This window comes from Chenopodium album, chromosome 20, assembly GCF_948465745.1.
Source record: "Chenopodium album chromosome 20, dcCheAlbu1.1, whole genome shotgun sequence".
NCBI lineage: Eukaryota > Viridiplantae > Streptophyta > Magnoliopsida > Caryophyllales > Amaranthaceae > Chenopodium > Chenopodium album.
This window is the reverse complement of record NC_137853.1, coordinates 15,448,906-15,470,145: the sequence shown is the minus strand read 5'-3', so window position 1 is coordinate 15,470,145 and position 21,240 is coordinate 15,448,906. Positions and strand designations below refer to the sequence as shown.

Sequence of the window (21,240 nt, the reverse complement as noted above, 5' to 3'; positions counted from 1 at the left end):
TGGATCGAAGTTCTACTTAGATGGATGGCATCCGGGCGCATCTGGAAGACGGCGCGCTCCCTGATTCACCTCAGGAAGCAGCCGTCATGAAAAAGAGAGCAGCAAACTTCGAGTTGAGAAACGGAGAACTCTTCAAGGCTGGTTTTCTCAAGCCCTTGTTGAAATGTGTTACCCCAGAAAAGGGGAAGGAGGTACTCAAAGAGTTGCATGCGGGATTTTGCGCCTCCCATATAGGCGGCAAGTCCCTAGCCGTCAGAGCCAGGCGGCATTATTTTTGGCCTACCCTTGAGGCAGATGCCAAGGAATTTGTGAAGAAATGTGATAAATGCCAGAGGTTTGGCAAGCTAATACATCGCCCGGCTACTGATCTGACGGCAATCCACAGCCCAGTCCCATTTGCTAAATGGGGTATGGACATATTGGGTCCCTATACGCCTGCTCCAGGCGGAAAGCGCTATATTTTGGTGGCTGTGGATTATTTCACCAAATGGGTGGAGGCGGAGGCAGTTAAGAATATCAAGACAAAGGATGTCATCTCTTTCATATGGAAGAATATTATCACCCGGTTTGGGGTACCTATGTCTATGGTGTTTGATAATGGCCCTCAGTTTGAAACGCCTCAGCTCAAGACTTGGTTAGGAGATCAGGGCATCTCAAGTTATTTTGCCTCAGTCGGCCGTCCCCAAGCAAATGGTCAGGTTGAGGCATTCAACAAACTCATCTCAGACGGAATCAAAAAGAAAATTGAAAGAGCCGGTGGCCTATGGGCTGAAGAGTTAATTCATGTGTTATGGGCCATCCGGACAGCTGCTAAGGGGTCAACCGGAGAAACCCCGTTTCTCATGGTATACGGGGCTGAAGCCGTTCTACCCATTGAACACTATGAGCCTACGCTCAGAGTGTTGCTCTATGATGAAGAGGCAAATTGGGAGGCCATGCGGTTGGCATTGGACTCCCTCCCGGAACGCAGGGGCAATGCTGCCAATGCTGCCCTGCGACATGAGATATACCGTATGAGAATGACGCGAGCCTACAACAAAAGAGTGCACAAACGTCCTTTGAAAGTGGACGATTTTGTGTTATGAAAAATGGAGGCAACCGGTAGGGCCAATGAACTTGGAAAGCTAACCCCTAATTGGGAAGGCCCCTACCGGATCTATGAAGAAGTTAGGGATGGCACATACCGCCTGGAAACCCCAGACGGTAGACGCCTGCCTAGAACTTGGAATGTAGACAACTTAAAAAAGTACTACTTCTGAGTATTGTAAGTTTTTTGTAACAAGAAGTATTAATGAGAAATGCTTTTGTTTCATTTATTGTCTTTTTATTTCCGTCTGGGTTTACCCATACTAATGTTGAAAAGTACAGTAGTAAATTTAACGTGTGAATAACTTGAGGCCAATGGCCAGATAAAAACTAAGTTTGATACTTAGTATATGAAATCAAAAAGTCCATAGTGACAAGAGGCTAACAGCCGGATCCTAAAGCTAAGCACAAAACCGTTTAGCAGCTATCAGCCGGTCTAACAGCTAGACCTGAGGCCAAGGGCCAGATGGTTGTCCATTTTCTCAAAATTCGTCTATTCCAATATGGCTATAGGCGTCCGGCGACACCCCTCCGGGTGCAATCGTCGCAGAGAACAGCCACCATGCTTGTTCTATAAGCCCATGCAGGCGGCAACAATTGAGTGGCTAAAGCAGTCAACTCATAGCTGTCTGTTCATATTATTTCTCTTAAGTAATTTTTGGTTGAGAATCTTCCGGCTGTCTATAAGTATTAGCCGGAGTAACTTCGAAAGTCTTTTGCTTAGAGAAATTTTTCTCAAGTTGCGTACTTTTGGGGCAAACCCCTTTTTGCATAATGGCTATAAAGCATACTCAGACGGTTTGATACCGACTGGGGCAGAGGTTGCATGCCTGTTATTTGGCCGGCTGTGTACTTGGTTTGGGGCAATCACCATTGTGATTGATTGCCTTACAAACATCCCATACTCTTTTAAGTATGAGAAGTTTCCAAGGCAATCAATCCTCTCTTTGTTTGGATTAAACCAACCACACAGCCGTCCAGGGGCAAGGACAGCCGGATATGTGCCTGCCGCATGCTTTTTATAAGTTAAGCAAATTCACAAGTAGATATTGAGCATATATGCGAAAGTGAAAAATTGAAAAAATTGAAAAATTGCAAGTATAAGAAAAATCGACTGAGTCGGTATACTTCATAAATAGAAATTGGCTCAAAAGGCCAAAATAATTGTTACCCGGAAATACATCCGGAAAGGAAACCATTGTTACCCGACCCCCTGGTCGGTAAAGGATACATCAGTTACTCGGCACGCAGGCCGGAAATTCAAAAGAAAATTAAAAATAAAGTTTGATTGGTTGGCATACTGCCGCTGAATCCAAGAGTCTGATTACTCTTGGGGAGTTTGCTGTTCTGGTTACTGCTCTGGCTGCTGGAGTTCCGGCTGGTCCTGCGCCGGGGGAAGGTCTGCTTCAGCATTCACAGCCTCTTCAGGCTGGTTCTCTTCGATTTGACCTTCTGCCTGCTCCCCCGCCTGCTCCTCTTCCTCTTCGGAGACATCATATCCTTGCTCATCAGCCCAAACCTTGAAGCGAGGCGGTGCTTCCTCTCCCAGAATTTGAACATCATACACAGCCGTGGCATAATCGTACCTCAGCTTGTAATATTCGAAGTCCACTTCTGGGTTGAGGAGTTTCCAGGCTAGCCGCAGGCGGGCTTCTGTATCTTTCTCATTCTCTTGGACCAAACGGGCCTGCTCCTTGGCAATCTCCTTGGCAAGCTCATCCTGATGCTCAGTCTTCTGGTTGGCCAGCGCCACCACCAACCGGGAGTTATCAGCCCGGAGTTGGGTATTTTCAGTATTAGCACCTTCCAATGCCTTGAGGCTAGATTCAGCAGTCTTCAATTTCTGCTCAAGGTCGTTGGCCCGGTTGTTCGCAGCCTCGTTAGCAGCCGTCAGGGTCTGAATTAGCTCCTCCTGTTTCAACTCCACTGCTTTAATTGAAAGTTCAGACATATAATATGCATGTTCAGCAGAGTTGAGATTTTCGATTGCCCTTCTTTTGGCGTCATTTACCTCTTCTTGCTTCCGCCTGAAGGGCACTCGGAGCCCGTCTACTCTCAGCATTACCTGAGTAAGCCAGCCGGGAAAGTTAGCACTTAACACAATGAAACGAAAATATAAGCCTAAGAGTTAAGACAGTTTACCTCCGCCAGCTGGCCCATTATCCGGTCAAAGTCCACTACCTGTAAATCAGGTACTGAGGCTTTCTCTGTCCGGGTGAGGGTACTCACCATCCGTTTGGCAAAGCCCGGAAAGTCAGGTGCCCCGGAGGTAGCATCTGCACCAAAAGAAGTACTTGGTGAGAGGGAAGCGGCATAGGCAGCATTCATCGTCCCCAGCTGCTCACTGAGCCACCGGATGGGTCTACCTTAGTCTTGACCCTCATAAAGTCAAGTGGGTAAGGGATTTCAATGGTAGCCTTACCTTGAGTTCTGGGCTGTGGAGTGGAACCCTCCCCAGCCGCTGCAGTGCCGACTGCAGCATTGAGTGGCACGCCACTCTTCGATGCCTCCTCTGAGGTATCCGGCATTTTCTCCTCCGTCTTCTTTGAGCTTTCGCTCAAAGCTTGTACTTTGGAGGGAGACTTGCCACCAGTCGTAGGACGATCTGGTTTGGCAGTGTAGGTTGTCTGGGAAGGGGTCCGCCTGACCTTGGCAGCCGGAGTCTTGAGCTCCTCTCCAGTCCTTTTTATGTGTTTGGTGAAGGAGCGTGGAATAACTTTGTTGGTGCCCTGCAGCAAGGAAAACAAAACGTTAGTAGCCGGCAAAATACTTAAGCAAATTCATTAAAATGAACATTGGGGCAGGCGGTCCTACCCCGCCTTTCTTTGCATCCTTGGCCTCTAAGGACGCTTTCTTAGCCATCAGCTGCTCCTTGCGCAGCTTGGCAGCAGGATTAGCCGGAGTCTTTGCCGGATCCACCATCCTTTTAGCTTCGGCTGCAAAGTCAGACGGAATATCAGTCACAGAAAGACATAAGAGAAAAATTATTATTGAAAGCAAGGCAAAGTTTTTCAAGTATAGGGATCTACCCTGGGGAAACATTATGCTAAGCCCACAGGCGGATAGGAACCTCTCATCCTTGAAAAAATCCGGATGAGGGATCCAATTCTTAGGGACAATTATCTCCGTCCCGTCGTCCATGTGCGCCGTGGTGGTTTCAAAGAAACCAGGATCAATGATCTGACGGCGGGCTCGTGTAGAAAGCTTCGGGAGAGCGCATTTCCTGCCTAGGAGTGCCGGCTCCTGATAGTACTGGCGCAGTGTCCGGTTGTGTGCAAGGGATGGAGAGGAAATCAAATAAAACCTTTCCCTCCATCCAGCCCATTTGGACACCTTGTCCAAAGTTATTTGATATTGGGGCAAGGTTGTGAGAGTATACCAAGCCCCATGACCGCCTGGGGCCCTGCTCAAATAGTGCATATGAGCAAAGGCCGAAAAACTAGGCTCTATATCTTGAAATTCGCAGGCGGCAATATACCCGAGTATATTCCCACACGAATTCGGAGTTAACTGCCAGACCCCCAGATCATATCCCTTGAGGATCTTCCTGATCCCAGTATAGAGGGGGAATCGGAGGCCGGCTTCGATAACCGCCTCGTAGCAGACGAAGTAGTTGTCTGCATTTGGGATATCATCCTTCCAGGCCATAACGGCGTCCGCAGGCGGAACCGTCATATACCACCCGTTCCCAAATGGGTGCTTTTCTTTAAAGGCTTTGAAGCTGCTCTTTAGTAGGGCCCTGTCAGCCGGCAGCATTCTTATTTTTCTGGGGTCAGGCTTATCTGCAGTCTTCGCCGGCACTTGATAGTTAGCCACGAAGTTCTCTTGTGCAGAGCCGGAAGCTTCCGACCCTAATCTCTCAGCAGCCTCTTCGCCGCCTGACCCATTTCCTTCCTCTGGCTCGGAGGATGAGGCGGCCTCTTCGCCGCCTGACTCACTCACTTCTTGTGAGGAGGCGCCACTTTCAGAAACCTCCGGCTCATCCGGACTCTCATAGCCCTCCTCCCTAGAAACCTCGTCAGCGCGCACTCTTCTAATGCGCCGGTGTCTCGGCTTGATAGCCGATTGTTTAACTCTGGCCATTGTGTCCTGCACAGACACAGAGAGGGAGGGATTTGGGGATGAGCAAAGGAGATCTGATTGTCTGGAAAGGGCACCCCCGGTTCTAGACTCAGCCGTACCAGGAGACCGGCTGAGCGTCCTAGGCCGTGCCGTGTGTGTGGATGAAGAGTCCATTTATTTTGTTTTGAAAAACGAATGTATACAGGCGGAAAAAAGAATGTATACAAGTAAAAGAAAACTGGAGGAAGGAAACGGATAGTTACCTTACTTTGAAAAAGCTCTGAAAAATCTGAAAGCAGCTACAGCCGGTGACCGGGTGTTCTTGAGTGAGCACGCGGGAAACTTGAAATGGCAAGTACACAGTCGGAGTCAGAGCACCTCTCTCTAAAAACTTCTCTTTCTCTCTCTAAAAAATGAAAATGATGAATGAAGTGAGAGGGGAGAAAGGGGGGGGGGGTTAAACTCCTATTTATAGGCAGGGTAAACGGAAAAATGACCGTTAACCCTAGCCGTTTTTACTGTTCGCCTCTCACAGGGCGACACGTGTCACAGGCACCACGTGGCCTGCCACGTGGCACCTGTGAGGGGCAAATGATTAGGGGATTTTTTACCCTAGCTACGTGGACCAATGAGGGGCTGCCACGTGTCAAGGGCTGGCAGGTCACCTCTGACCTATCCCCAGCTGACACGTGGCCTCCCCAGATACATTCTCAGAATGGCGGCTTTCAGAGGCCCAATTTCCCAAATGCATTGATTGCGGCGCAGCCCATCTGTCCTAGGTCAGATGACCTAGGGGAGGGCACCTTTCCCAAGGACCCTATAAATAGGGAGATATTCCCCCAAAATGGGGACATTCAGAAATTCACCAAACATTTATTACACCCTATTTTCTCTCTCATTAGAGAACTCCTGAGCTTGGAATCCAAGCAGATCCCCACCTTAAATTCCGCACTTTTTACTCTCCTTCAAGTTACTAACTTGAGCGTTGGAGGCGGAGCACCACCCAAACGGTGTCTTCGTTGATTTTGCAGGTACAGAAGCCCTCCAGACCAGTCTTCGAGTTGTAACTCTCCCAAGGGACAAAAACACCCAAAACAAACGTTGTAATGGAATGAAGTTTATGCACTAGTTTCCACAAGCCATAATAAGAAGATGGAATCGTAAATCTTCCCTAAATCTTAAGTATATATACAACATGGTGTTATGAATTGCATGTGAATATGTGATCAATTGATTGTAGGAAGAGTGGATGGCCAACGTGCAACCCATGTGATATGGGCTAACAAGGGTCCCGCCGCATTTCACTTCGACACTTCGCCCATCTTATGTTTTTGAAATTATTAAAATTAAATTTCAAGGGCAAATAAGGTCCTTAAGACTCCATGTTCATCCCCTCACTCTAAGATCAAACCATGTTACTCTTTTAGACTCTCTTTTTGTTTTCCACTAGACATTTTTCAAACTAAGGAAAATTAAATAATAATGAGAACATGGAAGATATTTAATAATGGATGATCCGTTACTAACATGGTTGGTAATCATAAAAATTTAAAAAGTATATAACATTTGATCAAATACAACTAAAAATAAACCTAGAACATCACTTGCTAATATTAAAAGTTATAGTTTACACTTCAAACTTCATTTACCACTAATTCTGTTGCTCTGAATAAATTATCAAACTAAATATTCTTCAACACACAGACACACTCCATAATTGATCTCTAATCCTGTAAATTAAATTAGAAATCCTAAAAAGGATTTTAAAAAGTAAAAAAAAAAAGTAAAAAAAAAAAATAAAAAAAGAAAAAAACCAAAGCATTGTTTACTGTAATTGTAGACAAAAATATAGCTACAGTTTTAATTTTTCTCATGTATGGTACAAAATGCAGAAGGGTTTAGCCCAATTTTTCTGCCTTGCTGTTGTCTACCACGAGATAGCTCGCTCGAGGCGTGCATTCGAGGAAGGAGATCAAATCGATCAGTGATGGGGAGGAAGAGGCAGGGAAGAAGTATTGGAAGGATTCAATGGTGGAGGATTGCATTGGTAACACTTAGCAAAGAGTCCAAATGTGTCAATCTGCCTTACAAAGTTGGTCATGCTAGCCCATCCTCCGAAACCAAATCCTACTATCAATACCCAAACAACTATAAACATATTCACTGCGTACATTCCTGCCCAACTTGGAAAGAAGGATGGAGGCTTCTCTACAGCATTCTGCAACAACAAAAAGAATTTTAAAGTTATTTTTATAATTATTTTCTTGCCCTCTATGTAAGTTTGTCTAGTTTCTTAATAAACAAATTAAGAACAAATGGAGGAAGAGACAAGGATAACTAAAACTGGCTGACTTGGTCAAACTTTTGACCCAAAAAGCTGATTTTTGGTGCTTAAATTATTTAAATAGGTGCTATCAAAATTCCAAATAAAAGATAACACTAACCCTGACTTTTATATATATAAATATATATATATTTTTTTGACAGACACTAACTCTGACCTATTTAAAGATAATAAAGCTTACTAATTTTAAAGTCAATAGTGTTTAGTTCATACGGAGTTTAAAATATTTTGTGATAAAAATAACAAAATTAAATATATTTAAAATATCACTATAAATTAACTAATTTCATGCGTGAAAACACTGATTCTTTAAATGATTATAATTATATTAAGTAACGTTTAGGAAAAAGTTTATGAAGCTAAAAATAGAAATATAAAAACTTAAAATTACTACAAACAATCAACATGTAACTATGTCTAAAATTATTTTACTAGTAATTACTCCGACAACTAGTCTTGTGTGTGACTGGCCACACAGTGTGGTCAGTCGTAAAAGAACAAAATAACCCTAGTATATGTACTCTTTTTTTTTTTTTTTTTTTTTTTTTGAAGTATATGTACTTAAGTAAATAGGAAAAAGTCGAAAATGCCAGCTCACAGAAGATATGAGACCAATCTGATCATGTAGATACCATATAGATAATGGAGTAATAATTACTAAATGAAGATGACAGCTCTTTCTTTCGTTGGATCTACTCCATATATGAGTATCTTTTTTGAGTTTTGACTTTCACATGTTATTCTATCACTTTGTAATATAACTGTATAAAATTGACAGTCATTAAATGCCCAATCAAACTACTGTTGAGGTTAGGGAACAATAGAATAAGAATCCCCAACTAAAGCGGGTCACTTACCAGCTCATTCCACTTCTCCTTCTTTAATGATTTTATCAATCACTGCTTACTACTCCCTTCATCGCCTTTTAATAGTCAATTATACAGAGTATCATTTTTTGTGACCTAAAATATTAGTCACATTTACTTTTTTCAAGTACTTATATATTATCCTTTCAAAAACAAAAAAAAAGTACTTATATATTATTTTTTTTACCAAAATTCTCTCCCATTTGCAAAAATATTTGTGTAAATTTAATTTTCTTATGTAAATTTTGCTTTTCATATACTTTAATTACTTTCTCCCTCTACTTTTTTGTATACCCAATGTAAATTTGCTTTTTCAAGGCACTTTTGCTACTTGATATTTATGTTTATTAATTCCCATGATTTTCTACCAAAAGTGACTATCAGAAGGTGACGGAGGGAGTAGTAGATTACACATATCCCTTTCACCGAAAACAATTTGATAGGTTTAAGGGGTTATTCTCTTTGTTCATTCTAGCTGATTAAAGTGTGTCTTTTGCCATATGAAATTGCGATGTTGTCCAATTGTTATTCTCTATGAAATTGAAATATAAAATAGTAGAAAAAAATTTATATTTATTGATTAATAAACCCTTGCCAAAAGGAGCAAATTAAATTAAGACAAAATAAAAAATAAAAAAAAAATATATGGGACACATTAAATTGGGAAAGAACGATCATATTATACTATCGGTCGAGGAATAGATTAATTATTTTAGAAAACCAAGGGGGACTTTATTAAAAAAAATGCCTTATATAAGACATAATACATCTATAATTTATTAACTATTACTAAAACAGAAGTTGTTGACGTCATCATTGAACACGTGTCGCTCTCTCAATAAAAATTTTCCCGCCTAAATGCAATGATAATGTCATTTTTTTTTTTTTTTGCTATCATATTTTACATTTTTGAAATTTATATTAGAAGCTTCTACATTACAACTAATACCTATCAGTTTATCGTTGAAAATTTATACAATTTTGAATAGCACACTAATGTATGACCTCCTACATTAAACTATGAATTAGACAACGTTGATCACTATATTATAACTTTGATGAAAATAAAAAAAAAAAAATTAAAATTACAAAATGTACGTAATCATCAATAACTATGTACTAAAAGACACACCAGCAATGACACATGTCATCTCCTGGTGTGTCGTTAGTTATTTTTTTATTTTTTAAAAAAAAATCTATTAATAAAAGAAACAAATTATTTACAAAATAATATTATCTTATAAGTATATTCCATATTAATACAATGTGATTATTATATTTCATATGAAAAGATTTCACAAATCTTTCTAAAAAGAATTGGACAACTATAAATCAAAAATCATAATCTTAAAATAATTTTGTGGCATGTTTTACAACATGAAAAAATATTGCTCAGATTTTTTCGCCTGCATTTATTTTTAGTTGTGTATTAGAAGCTACAACTAAAAAATCAATATATCACATACTTTTATTATTCATTGACTAATTTATGATTATAATACTTATTAATTAATCAGTAGTCTATAACTATTTAAAATTGTAGATCACCGTGCATAGCACGGGAACTAACCTAGTTCTTATTTATATTCATGTACAATAGTGATTTATTTTTAAAATGTATAAATTAAAATAGGTTTTATATAAACCGTGCATCGCATGGGTTCTAACCTAGTAATATATAAAGTGAAGATGGATTTGGTGTGCCACATAAGCACTCTTTTTTTTTTTGATGGACACATAAGCACTCATATTATACCATAACTTCATAAAAGACAATCCAATATAGATTAACTTTTGGTAATTCACCAATCATGCATCAAAAAAGGGGAACTGATATAATCAAACAACAAGATTTTTAAGAAGATTTTAATAGAGAAATATTGAATATTACATTTTTTTTTTTTTTTTTTTTTTTTTGCAAATTAAAAGTATTGAGTAAAAGTATAATTATTATGACACACCAGTTTCAAAAATTTGATAAAACTTAAGATTATTTTTATTATAAAGCTATATGCATATTCTCTTGTTGGTTGAAATAATTAGTTGCATTAATAGCAAGAAGACTCCGTTTACTTCCCCTTATTTTTGCTGAACTTAAATTAATTTTACTGAACTGAAATTATTTTTACTAAACTTAAATTAGTTTTACTGAACTGATATTAATTTTTGAATTGAAATTATTTAAACTGATTCTCTATTATATTTCTTCTTTGGATTTATTGATTTTTTACCAAACTGAAATTATTTTTACTGAACTGAAAATTAATTTTACAGAATTGAAATTATTTTTACAAAACTAAACTTATTTTTACTGAACTGAAATTATTTTTACTGAATATTATTTTTATAAGATGAACTGAACGGGGCCGAAAGTAAAGGAAATCCATAAACTATAATTTGGAAAGAGAATGAAATAATACCTTTCTGGCGGAGGCGTCTTTATAAGTGAGCATATGGGCAAGAGCTGGGATGATATAGACTGTAAAACTAACCAAGAGGGCACCCACAGCAGAATTAATGGGCCCAAAGAAAGGGAATATAATTGCTAAGAACCAAATTGGTATCACCACTGGAAGCCTTACTAGAGCTCTTAAACATAAACTCTTTGTGTCATGCATTCCAATCACTTTCTCCCATATGAAGTATAATGGTGTACATGCAAACCCAAATGTGATGAACTGCAAAAGTTTGAAGAATTTGATACTTTAGGTTAATTGATAGAAATCATAGCGCAATGTTTAATAACATAAAATGAAGATCATCAAAAACATCGATAATTAAAACAAGATTTGTTTCAAATGTACTCTCTCTGTTTCTTTTTATTGTGTTTCTTTTGACTTTGCACAGTATCTAAGGCTTACATTTGACTATCAATATCTTTAATGAAATTTTAACGGATTCTGCTTTACTCGTCATGGCCTTAAGGAACAAGAGTCCTTCGGAGATCCATCTTCTTCGGAGATCCATCTTCTATGGACTCTGAAGGAAATCATCAAGCTAGGAAACACCTTGGCATCTTCCTTAAGGTGGATAGAACAGAAGTCAATCTCCCCCACCAAATAGCTAACCAATGTCGGGCCAACTTACACATGTTTTTTATTTCTGTAATTTTGATGTATTTTAATTTTCCTTTGTCTAGGTTCCTTTTCTTACTGCTGTTGTCAAATATATATTAACTAAACGTATTAAATTTGATAGTGTAAAAAATAAAATTTGACAAATCTATATGTATTAATGAGAATTTTTGGTTAACAAATTTAAAGTTTGACCATGGAAAGCCATAACAAGAACGGCAAAAAGACAGATGGTACAAAACCTTTTGTTAATTAGGAAAAGTGCTAAATTGTTATGAATTAATTTTATAAAGTACTATTTGTTGCTTCATTTAGAACAACATATGTGTTGGCGATTACACAAATTAAGGAAAATTTACGAAAGTGGTCGGGATGCATGAACCACTCAATCCATTAGTTAGCATTCGACCAGTTAATAAGGAAACCAAAATATAATGTTGCAATAATTGATCATGATATGAAAATTTAAAAAATCAGAGGTATATATTGTAATGGAACAATGACAAATGTAATATTAATTAATTAGTCATGATTATAGCTTGAACTTATTCTAAATCATTTTCTTCCAATGAGTTAATTTAATTATTAAACTAAGCTAATTGAACTTGTAGGTAGTAAACTATTTAAATCTAATCTTAAATAATTTTCATCAGCTCATTCATACTTTTTAAGTGTTTATTTGTTATTACAGTTTAGGGCATGTTCTCTTACGTTGAAATTCAGTTCAGTTCAGTTCAGCTCCTAATTTCCTTCTCTTATAAAATATTCAGTTCAGTTCAGTTCAGTTCAACTGAGTTCAGTTCAGTTCAGATGAGTTCAGTCAATGAGAACAGACCATGTTTAACTATTTCATTACACTTTTAATTTATTTATTTTTTAATTTTTTTTTTTTTTAAATGGTTGTGTACTACGTCGTGAATCATTCTCTTAACTTAGGTAAATTATATCGATAAAAATCATATCTTCAAATTAACTACTTCGTACTTACTTTCATTTGTCCCCATTCTTAATCAATAGTCAAAAGTAACAATTGGTTTGCTATTTTTAATTGATAATTGATTTGATATTTCGAAATGACATGTAACCTTTATTACATTATTATAAAAAAAGTGAATTTTTTTATTATCAGACAAAGAACTGAAATCGGGGAACAAATGAGTTTACACTTTACAGTATTAAACAATTATTATTCTCTTCACCCATAAGGCCATAAATACAACTTTTTAATAATTATTTAACTTTAGTTGTCCCATGATATGACTTGAACTTTCTTAAATAATTATTAGTATCTTTCTATAACATATGAAGTATTATATGGGTTTGACAAACTTCTTTTGACTCTTGTGTAAAACTTAAATTACAGAAAGTGGCGCAAATAAGTTATCAATGAACTAATTTTCATTTTTTTTTTTTTTTTTGACGGCATCATGAACTAATTTTGGCACACTACATAATTAAAATTGATTTTGAATTTTTCACGGACTATATTATACGAGAAAAACATAGAATATTGTACTTTAAAATAGGTGTACCGTCCCGTCAAAAAAAAAAAAAGGTGTACCGGACTCGTAATAATGAACATAAAAACAAAGATGTATAATAAAGAAAATAAAAAATTAACCTGATGGATAAGCATGAGTATAACGGCGGCATCACGAAAACCCGATTTAGGTAAGAGAGAGAAAGCATTTGAATGGTTGAGAAGTTCATCACCAAAGGCCCAGTAGACAGCCGCAGCAGACGGAAGTGTTAGAGTGAATACGTAGAGTGTGGCCAGCAGATAAATGTACTTAAACTTTTGAGGTTTCCACATGGCATGCATTATTTCCCTGTTTTATTTTTAATTAATTCAATCATTAACATAATAAATACAGTTCACATCAATCTAATTAAAAGCTTTTAAATAATTCTCATACTAAACAAACGGTCATTATATGCCAATTAATCATCATTGGTACATCAGATGCTTGGAACAAGATTTATACATACAAGTATAAGATGGGCCGTCCTATCTTGCACAATTTTTTTTATCAAGTACTTAAATGTACCAAGTTTGAATTTTGGTATAAGCATTTAATAACAGTGTGAAAGATCAATAATAATTTTAAGAAATAAGGTAGAGTTTTGTGTAAAAAAATTAGCCGGATAAAAGAAAGAAGTCTTACACAGTGACAGCATGTCCACCAAAAGTATACAATATGTTAGTGGCGCCCGTAAAATACAACACTAGCTTCGATGGCCCGGAATGTGTTACCCCTTCAACCTGCACACATGAGTGCACAAACGCAACACATATAAATATTTTAATAATAACTTAAAATCTTTAACTATAGTAAAACCCCCTTTATTATATTTTTTCGGCTGGAAAAATCAAAATATTTTCCCGTTTAATATCGCCTTTTTCGCCTATTTTACTTTGAATTACATGTTCATACTGTTTAAAGAATTAAAGTATATAATTGGTCAACTTCTCAAAGTAGTTACTGTTCTAAAAAAAGAGTGTTGTTAATGAATTTGGACCACCTATAATCATGCTTTCGATTATTCAGGCAACATTTCACTACTATTATATTATACTATAAAAATTACTCCAATGTTAAATTCATTTTACAAAATTGCAATTGTTCAATTTCACGACTTTCAATTAATAAAATAACATTCTAATATGATCTAATTTCTAACTGCATTTAAAATAAGAGTGTAGTAGTAGTTAATTGTCTAATTATTTTAATCAATACTAGTTTCAAAATTGAGCATGAATTTTTTAAATTATTAAATAATCAAAATTTATCTGCCTCAATTGAATTGAAAATTTTACGATACCAATTAATACATTACCGTTTAATTTTTCATACTCGAAAATTAATTTTAACTGTACCTGTCCATGGACGAGAGATGCAATGGCCATGTACCAAGCCGTGTACGTAGTCATGCCAAGGCCAAGAAAAGACCAAATGCGGTAGTTATGGAAAGAGGGGATGAACACAGTTGTAGCACAGCATGCTCCGAATATGTAAGTCCATGTGCGTTTGTCCAAATGATCATTGATATAGTATATGTTACTGTTACAATGTTTCCAAAATACAAGAATCAGCCTAAAATTTTGTTCCTTGTAATCATGATCACTTAAGGCATTGTTTCTTTCCAATTTAATAAAAAAATTGAAAAAATAAGTTCAGATCGATCATGACTACCAAAGTTTAACTAAAACTAAAAAAATTCGAGTATATGATCTAACCTCGCGCAAGCAATGAGCTGAATTACAGATCCGAAGCAAAGGAAAATTACATTGAAGGCTAGACCCACAGCTTTCCAATAGGGTCCCAATAATCCATCTAGAACTTCAAACCACTGTTAAAATAAATACAAACTAATCACAGTTAATTTTTTTAACAGAAAAAAAAATATACTCCCTCTGTTCCAAAAAGAACGACCTATTTGGCCAAAACTTTGTCTCAAAAAGAATGACCCATTTGCATTAAAACACCCATCAATTTGCTATAATATTTGTGCAAAATTAGCTTCCCCATATAAAAATTTGATTTTTCATGTTATTTTATTATCTCTCTATTTTTTTACAAATCCCATGTAAATTTATCTTTCCAATATACTTTTACTTCTTTTTACTTAACTTCCTTAATACCCGTGTAATCAACCCAAATAGGTTGTTCTTTTTGGGATGGAGGGAATAATTAAAAAAAAAAAAAAAAATCAAATGTAGGGAATAACATTAAGCAATAATGATGCAAAAATGCAGACATACGCACCTGAATAACATGGTTTTTGAAGTTGACACCTTCCTTCTCCTTCCGACTCCGATACTCAACATATAGAACACTGATGAGGTACGCCGTCCAGCTGCCCATGAAGCCGTAGAATATCTGAAGTAGAACCCCCGAAAGCATCCCTAATTGCGAAAACGAGTATGGAAGAGTAAGTAGCACTTGTGCCACCTGCATAAACAAACAATTAGTTTAATCAATAAACGCAAACTCTAATTTATTGTAAGGTACTTGAATTTAAAAAAAATCATAGGATGGAGCTGAGGATTACTTGATTCGAAGCACAACTGAACCAAGCATCCCAAACTGAACCACCGTGCCAGAGGAAACTCTTTAAGCCAAACATCGACTGACCATCCTCTTTGCTGCCATCACCACCTTCCTTATTGTCTATGTTACTCTCATTATCGTTAAAGTTCGACACGATTGATTCCTCACCCTGCTTTTCGGTTAACATTTTTATTTTCCCTGTCTTTCGCGGGCTGATGCCTAGGCTAGATCTGTATGATACAACTATCAGAATTATAATTAATCAAACCAAACAGATCTAACTGAACGAAATAAGTCAAATGAGAAAAATAAGAATTATACATTACCTTGTTGTGAAATGTCACTATCTCACGCTAAATATTTGATGCAGGAGAATTAAGATCAAATCTTGTATTGTAACTCCTTATATAAGCAACTTCTGGTTTAAAAAGAGAATAGAAGATGAACAATTAATAGGACAATAATTACAGCAGCTGAAATTGCAGTGGAGAGCTTTAATAAAAGGCCAAATTGTTTGACAAAAAAGAATTAAAAATATAACGGGGTTTAATTTTTGCAGAAAGCTAAGCACAAATACGGGTGGAGGAGCCCCCCTTAAGAGAAGCACAATCAATCGCACTGCCGCTTCAGCAGTATCGCTTGGATTATTTAATTTTGTGTGTTTACGATTGAGGTTTGTTTTTGCAGTGTACTCGGAGAATGCAGTAGTGTATTGATCTCGAGAGAAAATATAAAGGGTCTTTATGCTTTCTGTTAACAGCAACTCGCTGTATAACGCTTCTTAACATGGACTAATAAATGTAATCTATATATATATATATATATATATATATATATATATATATATATATATATATATATATATATATATATATATATATATAGGGACATGTTATAATGAGAATTAATCCTATAATAGGAACTAATCTGGACCTTCGGATCTAAAAGAAGAGGCGGGCAATCTAACAACCCATATTGAATCATGCATACTCAATTCATTTCTTGAAACTCATGCGCGCTTTCTCTCTCCTCAGGCGTTTTCTCTCTCCTCCAATAAAACGAGCCTCTGAATTCTCCATTTAAGCGAGCTCCGAGCTTTCTTTACTCCATTGAATGTAATAGGAGGTCTTAGTTAGTGCTTTGCTGACTCAGCAAGTTGGTTATTACTTTTAATTAGTGGGATAGTTAGTTAGAAGATATTTTTAGATTCTTCTAGGCTAATTACAGAGCATAAATGCCTGTAACAATTGTTTTAAACTCATTCATTGTTTTTGCGTGAAATAAAATACCAGAGCTTTCTCTCTCTTCTTCCTGATAAAACCTCTGTATTTCTTAGCTCATCAATGGCGTTTCTCCATTGATTTCACTTGATTCTTAGTGAAGTTAGCTTAAGATTCCAGTGCATATTTGTGTACTGTTACATTGGTATCAGAGCAAACCCATTTCAAGAATTTCGAATTCTTGAAAATACCCAGTTCAATCGAAAATACCCAGATTGATTTCTTTCGATTTTCTTCGATTTTTCGCTACAATTCCTGTTCCTTGGATATTCTTTGGTGTAATCCTGGCACCAATTTCAGTAAAGAGGATGGTGTCTATTGAGTAGCAAGTTAAGGATCTTGAATTGCGATTGGGTGAGCAGCAGAAGGTCAGCTCAATTTTTCAAGAACGTGTGCTGAAGATGATGGAGGATTTGAGCGCGAAATTGGATGAAGTTGGGACCAAGGTTCCATTATCTACTCCAATTTCTACTCCGAAATCTTGTGATCGAGGGTCCAATCCAACCAGGACTCTTGGGTATGTTCCTAAACTCGAATTTCCTAGGTTTGATGGTACGAATTGTAGAATGTGGATAAAGAAGTGCAACAAATACTTTAAGCTGTGTAAGATTTGTGATGAACAGAAAGTAGACCTTGCTAGCTTGAATATGATTGATAAGGCTGAAGTGTGGGTAGCTAGTTATTTGGCTGGAAAAAGTAGTGTTGATTGGACTGAATTTGTTGTTGATTTAACTGCTAGATTTAAAGATTCTAAATCTGACAATGCAGTAGAAAATTTCAATAAGTTGCAACAATTGGGTTCGATAGAGTCTTATGTTGATGATTTTGAGGAGTTAAAATCTTTAATGTTGCAGCAGAATCATGGGTTGCCTGATTCTTATTTCCTTGCTAGTTTCATTGGGGGTCTTAAACCTGCTGTTAAGCCCTTTGTAAAGGCTTTCAAGCCACAAACTCTAGCAGCAGCAGTTGAGATTGCTAGACTGCAGGAAGAGAGTTTAGAAGCTTCTAAGATTGTTCCTAAATCTTATAGCTCTTATAATTCTAAACCTTCTTTCCCTTCTACTTCTACTGCAAAGCCTAGTACTGTTAATTCTGGTGCTATAGTCCCTTTTCAACCCAGCAAAACTCCTCAAAGAACCCATACTACCTTGACAGCAGCTGAGAGAAGAGAAAAGCAGCTTAAGGGGTTATGTTATTTTTGTGATCAGCCATATGAGAGGAATCACAAGTGTCCTCTTAAACAAACTCAGTTGTTCTTTGTTGAGATACCAGGGGAGGATGACAGTGATGGAGAAGACACTGTAGAGGGGGATCTTTCCTTAGAAGAGGAATTGAATAATATGGATCCTCATATTTCTATGCATGCTTTGAGTGGCAGCCAGAATTTCCAGACTATGAGAGTTACTGGGTTTGTGGGCAAGAAGCCTATACACATTCTGGTAGATTCAGGAAGTACACACAATTTCCTTGATTTGGATGTAGCAAAAAGGTTGGGATTTCAGACTAAGAGTATCTCACCTCAAGTTGTCACTGTTGCAGATGGTAACCATTTGGCATGTCAGCATGTCTGTAAGGATTTTAAGTGGTCCCTTCAGCGTACGGAATTTAAATCTGATATGCTACTTATACCATTAGGAAGTTGTGATATGGTGCTTGGAGTTCAATGGTTAAGTACCTTAGGGACTGTAACTTGGAATTTTAAGAAGTTGATTATGGAGTTTGATTACCTTGGTGCACACTATGTCTTACAGGGTGAAAAACCTAGGAAACCAGTTATTTCAGTAAGTCAGAATGCTGAAAAGTTGTTTAGTCAGCTTGCTCAGTTGTACTTTTTACAGTTAAGCTCAGTTCAAGACTATTCTGGGGTGCATTGTTGCCAGACTGAAGTTTCTACTATTCCTACAGCTGTGACTTAACTTTTACAGGAATATTCTGATATTTTTGCTGAACCAAAGTGTTTGCCACCTAGCAAGCTGTTTTTTATCATAGAATTCCTTTAGAATTTGGGTCAAATCCAGTGAGCATCAAGCCTTACAGATATCCTTTAGCTCAAAGGGATATCATTGAAAAGTCGGTTCAAGAGATGCTGGAACAAGGCATTATACAGGATAGCTGCAGTCCTTTTGCATCTCCTGTGGTTTTGGTAGGGAAAAAAGATGGGACATGGAGATTATGTGTAGATTACAAGGAGCTTAACAAGAAGACAGTGAAAGACAAATTTCCTATTCCTGTGGTTGATGAACTCATTGATGAATTGGCTGGGTCATGGGTGTTTAGTAAAATTGATCTAAGGGCTGGTTATCATCAGTTGAGGGTTCATGAGAGTGATGTGTTTAAAACAACATTTAAAACTCATAATGGTCACTATGAGTTTTTGGTAATGCCTTTTGGATTTACAAATGCTCCTGCATCTTTTTAGAGTTGGATGAATCAATCTTTAGACCTTTACTCAGGAAAGGTGTTTTGGTTTTCTTTGATGATATACTGATATATAGTGGTTCATTGCAAGAACATTTGATTCATCTTAAAGCTGTTTTTGAGTTGATGAGGGCTCATACTTTGTATGCTAAGATGAGTAAATGCAGTTTTGCTATTGATAAGGTGGAGTACTTAGGTCATTTCATTTCTGGAATGGGTGTGGAAACTGACCCCAGGAAGATTAAAGCTGTTAAAAATTGGCCTATTCCAAGGAATGTTAAGGAGTTAAGGAGTTTTTTAGGGTTAGCTGGCTATTACAGAAAATTTGTTAAGGGTTATGGTTATATCTGTAAACCTTTAACTCAATTACTAAAGAAAGGGGAGTTTAAATGGACTGATGTGCAGCAACAAGCTTTTGAAGAGTTAAAATCAGCTTTGAGTTCTGCTCCTGTATTGGCTCTACCTGATTTTTCTAAGCCTTTTGAAGTTGAAACAGATGCTTCTAATAAAGGCATTGGTTCAGTTTTGATGCAAGCTGGGCACCCATTGGCATTTTTGAGCAAGGCATTGGGCCCTAGATGGCAGAAATTATCTGTCTATGAGAAAGAACTCCTTGCTGTAGTTACAGCTGTGCAAAAATGGGAGCAGTATTTGATGGGACAACATTTTGTCATCAGAATTGATCAGAAGAGCCTTAAGTGGCTTTTGTAGCAGAAAATCTCTACTCCTTTCCAACAGCTTTGGTTATCTAAGCTTATGGGATTCAGTTATGAGATTGTTTATAAGAAAGGGTGTGATAATTTGGTAGCAGATGCCTTATCAAGGGTCTCTGGTGCTGAAATTTTGTGCATGGCTTTGACTATCCTTGATTCTAATTTAGCAAAAAAATTGAAAGATAGTTATGCTCTGGACTTGAATACTACTGCTTTCTTTCATACTCTTTCTCAAGGTACTGCTGTTCCAAATTATGCTATCCAAGATGGGTTGTTGAGAAGGAAAGGCAAGTTGGTTGTGGGGCCAGATGATGAATTAAAATTAGCTATACTTCAATGGTTACACAGCTCTAGGCAAGGTGGTCACTCTGGTAGGGATGCTACCTTGAAGAAAGTTAAGGGACTGTTTTATTGGAAAGCGATGACTACTTTTGTTACTCATTTTGTGAGGAATTGTTTGGGTTGTCAAGCAAATAAAACTGAGAATGCTGCTAGCCCTGGTCTCTTACAACCTCTTCCAATTCCTCAAGAAGTTTGGGTGGACATTTCAATGGATTTTATTGGTGGATTGCCTGTTTCTTTTGGTAAAACTGTCATTTTTGTTGTGGTAGACAGATTTAGCAAGTATGCACATTTCATGGCTTTATCTCATCCTTACACAGCCTTGGAAGTGGCTCAATCTTACTTGGATTGTGTTTTCAAGCTCCATGAATGGCCTAGGTCAATTGTCAGTGACAGGGATGCTGTTTTCCTGAGCAATTTTTGGAGAGCTTTGTTTGAATTACAGGGCACAGACTTATTGTTATCTTCAGCTTATCATCCACAGACAGATGGCCAAACTGAAAGGGTAAAAAGGTGTTTAGAAACCTATTTGAGATGCATGACTAGTGAATGTCCTAAAAATTGGAGCAAGTGGTTGCCACTAGCTGAATGGTGGTATAATACCAATTTTCACACTTCTTCTCAAATGACTTCATATGAGATAGTGTACAGTCAACCCCCTCCTCTGCATTTTCCTTACTTGCCTGGAGAGTCTAAGGTTGTTGCAGTTGACAGATCTTTACAGAAAAGGGAAGAAATGTTGCAGAAGGTGAAATTCCACTTGAGAAGAGCTCAAGACAGAATGAAGATGCAAGCTAATAGAAAGAGAAGTGACAGAGAATTTGCTGTAGGAAGCTGGGTTTGGTTGAAGTTGCAGGCTTACAAACAGAAAACTATAAGGCAAGGGACACATGATATATTGTCATCAAAATTCTATGGTCCTTTTCAGGTTGCTGAGGTTATTGGAAAGGTGGCCTACAAGCTGAAATCACCTCAAGATGCTCAAATACACCCAGTCTTTCAT

The 21,240-nt window shown here is 37.3% G+C and overlaps 1 protein-coding gene across 1 annotated transcript; it reads right to left on the bottom strand.

The window, feature by feature from the left end:
- Positions 1-6,659: 6,659 nt before the first annotated feature.
- Positions 6,660-16,275, bottom strand: LOC145597693 (auxin transporter-like protein 4). Its single transcript, XM_081653925.1, has 9 exons — positions 15,811-16,275; positions 15,486-15,714; positions 15,200-15,385; positions 14,671-14,783; positions 14,311-14,494; positions 13,598-13,695; positions 13,054-13,261; positions 10,779-11,036; positions 6,660-7,366 (listed from the first exon to the last, which is right to left on the bottom strand). The coding sequence occupies exons 2-9, from the start codon at positions 15,669-15,671 to the stop codon at positions 7,130-7,132; spliced, it is 1,470 nt and encodes a 489-aa protein (XP_081510051.1). The 5' UTR covers positions 15,672-15,714; positions 15,811-16,275; the 3' UTR covers positions 6,660-7,129.
- Between the last annotated feature and the right edge of the window lie 4,965 nt (positions 16,276-21,240).

What these genes read in the sequence shown, in the direction of transcription:
- LOC145597693 (XM_081653925.1), bottom strand. Translation starts at nt 15,671, where the DNA reads ATGTTAACCGAAAAGCAGGGTGAGGAATCAATCGTGTCGAACTTTAAC. An exon ending in TCAGTTGTGCTTCGAATCAA is followed by an intron (nt 15,386 to 15,485) that starts GTAATCCTCAGC and finishes TTGTTTATGCAG; the next exon opens with GTGGCACAAGTGCTACTTAC. An exon ending in TCAAAAACCATGTTATTCAG is followed by an intron (nt 14,784 to 15,199) that starts GTGCGTATGTCT and finishes TTATTTTAACAG; the next exon opens with TGGTTTGAAGTTCTAGATGG.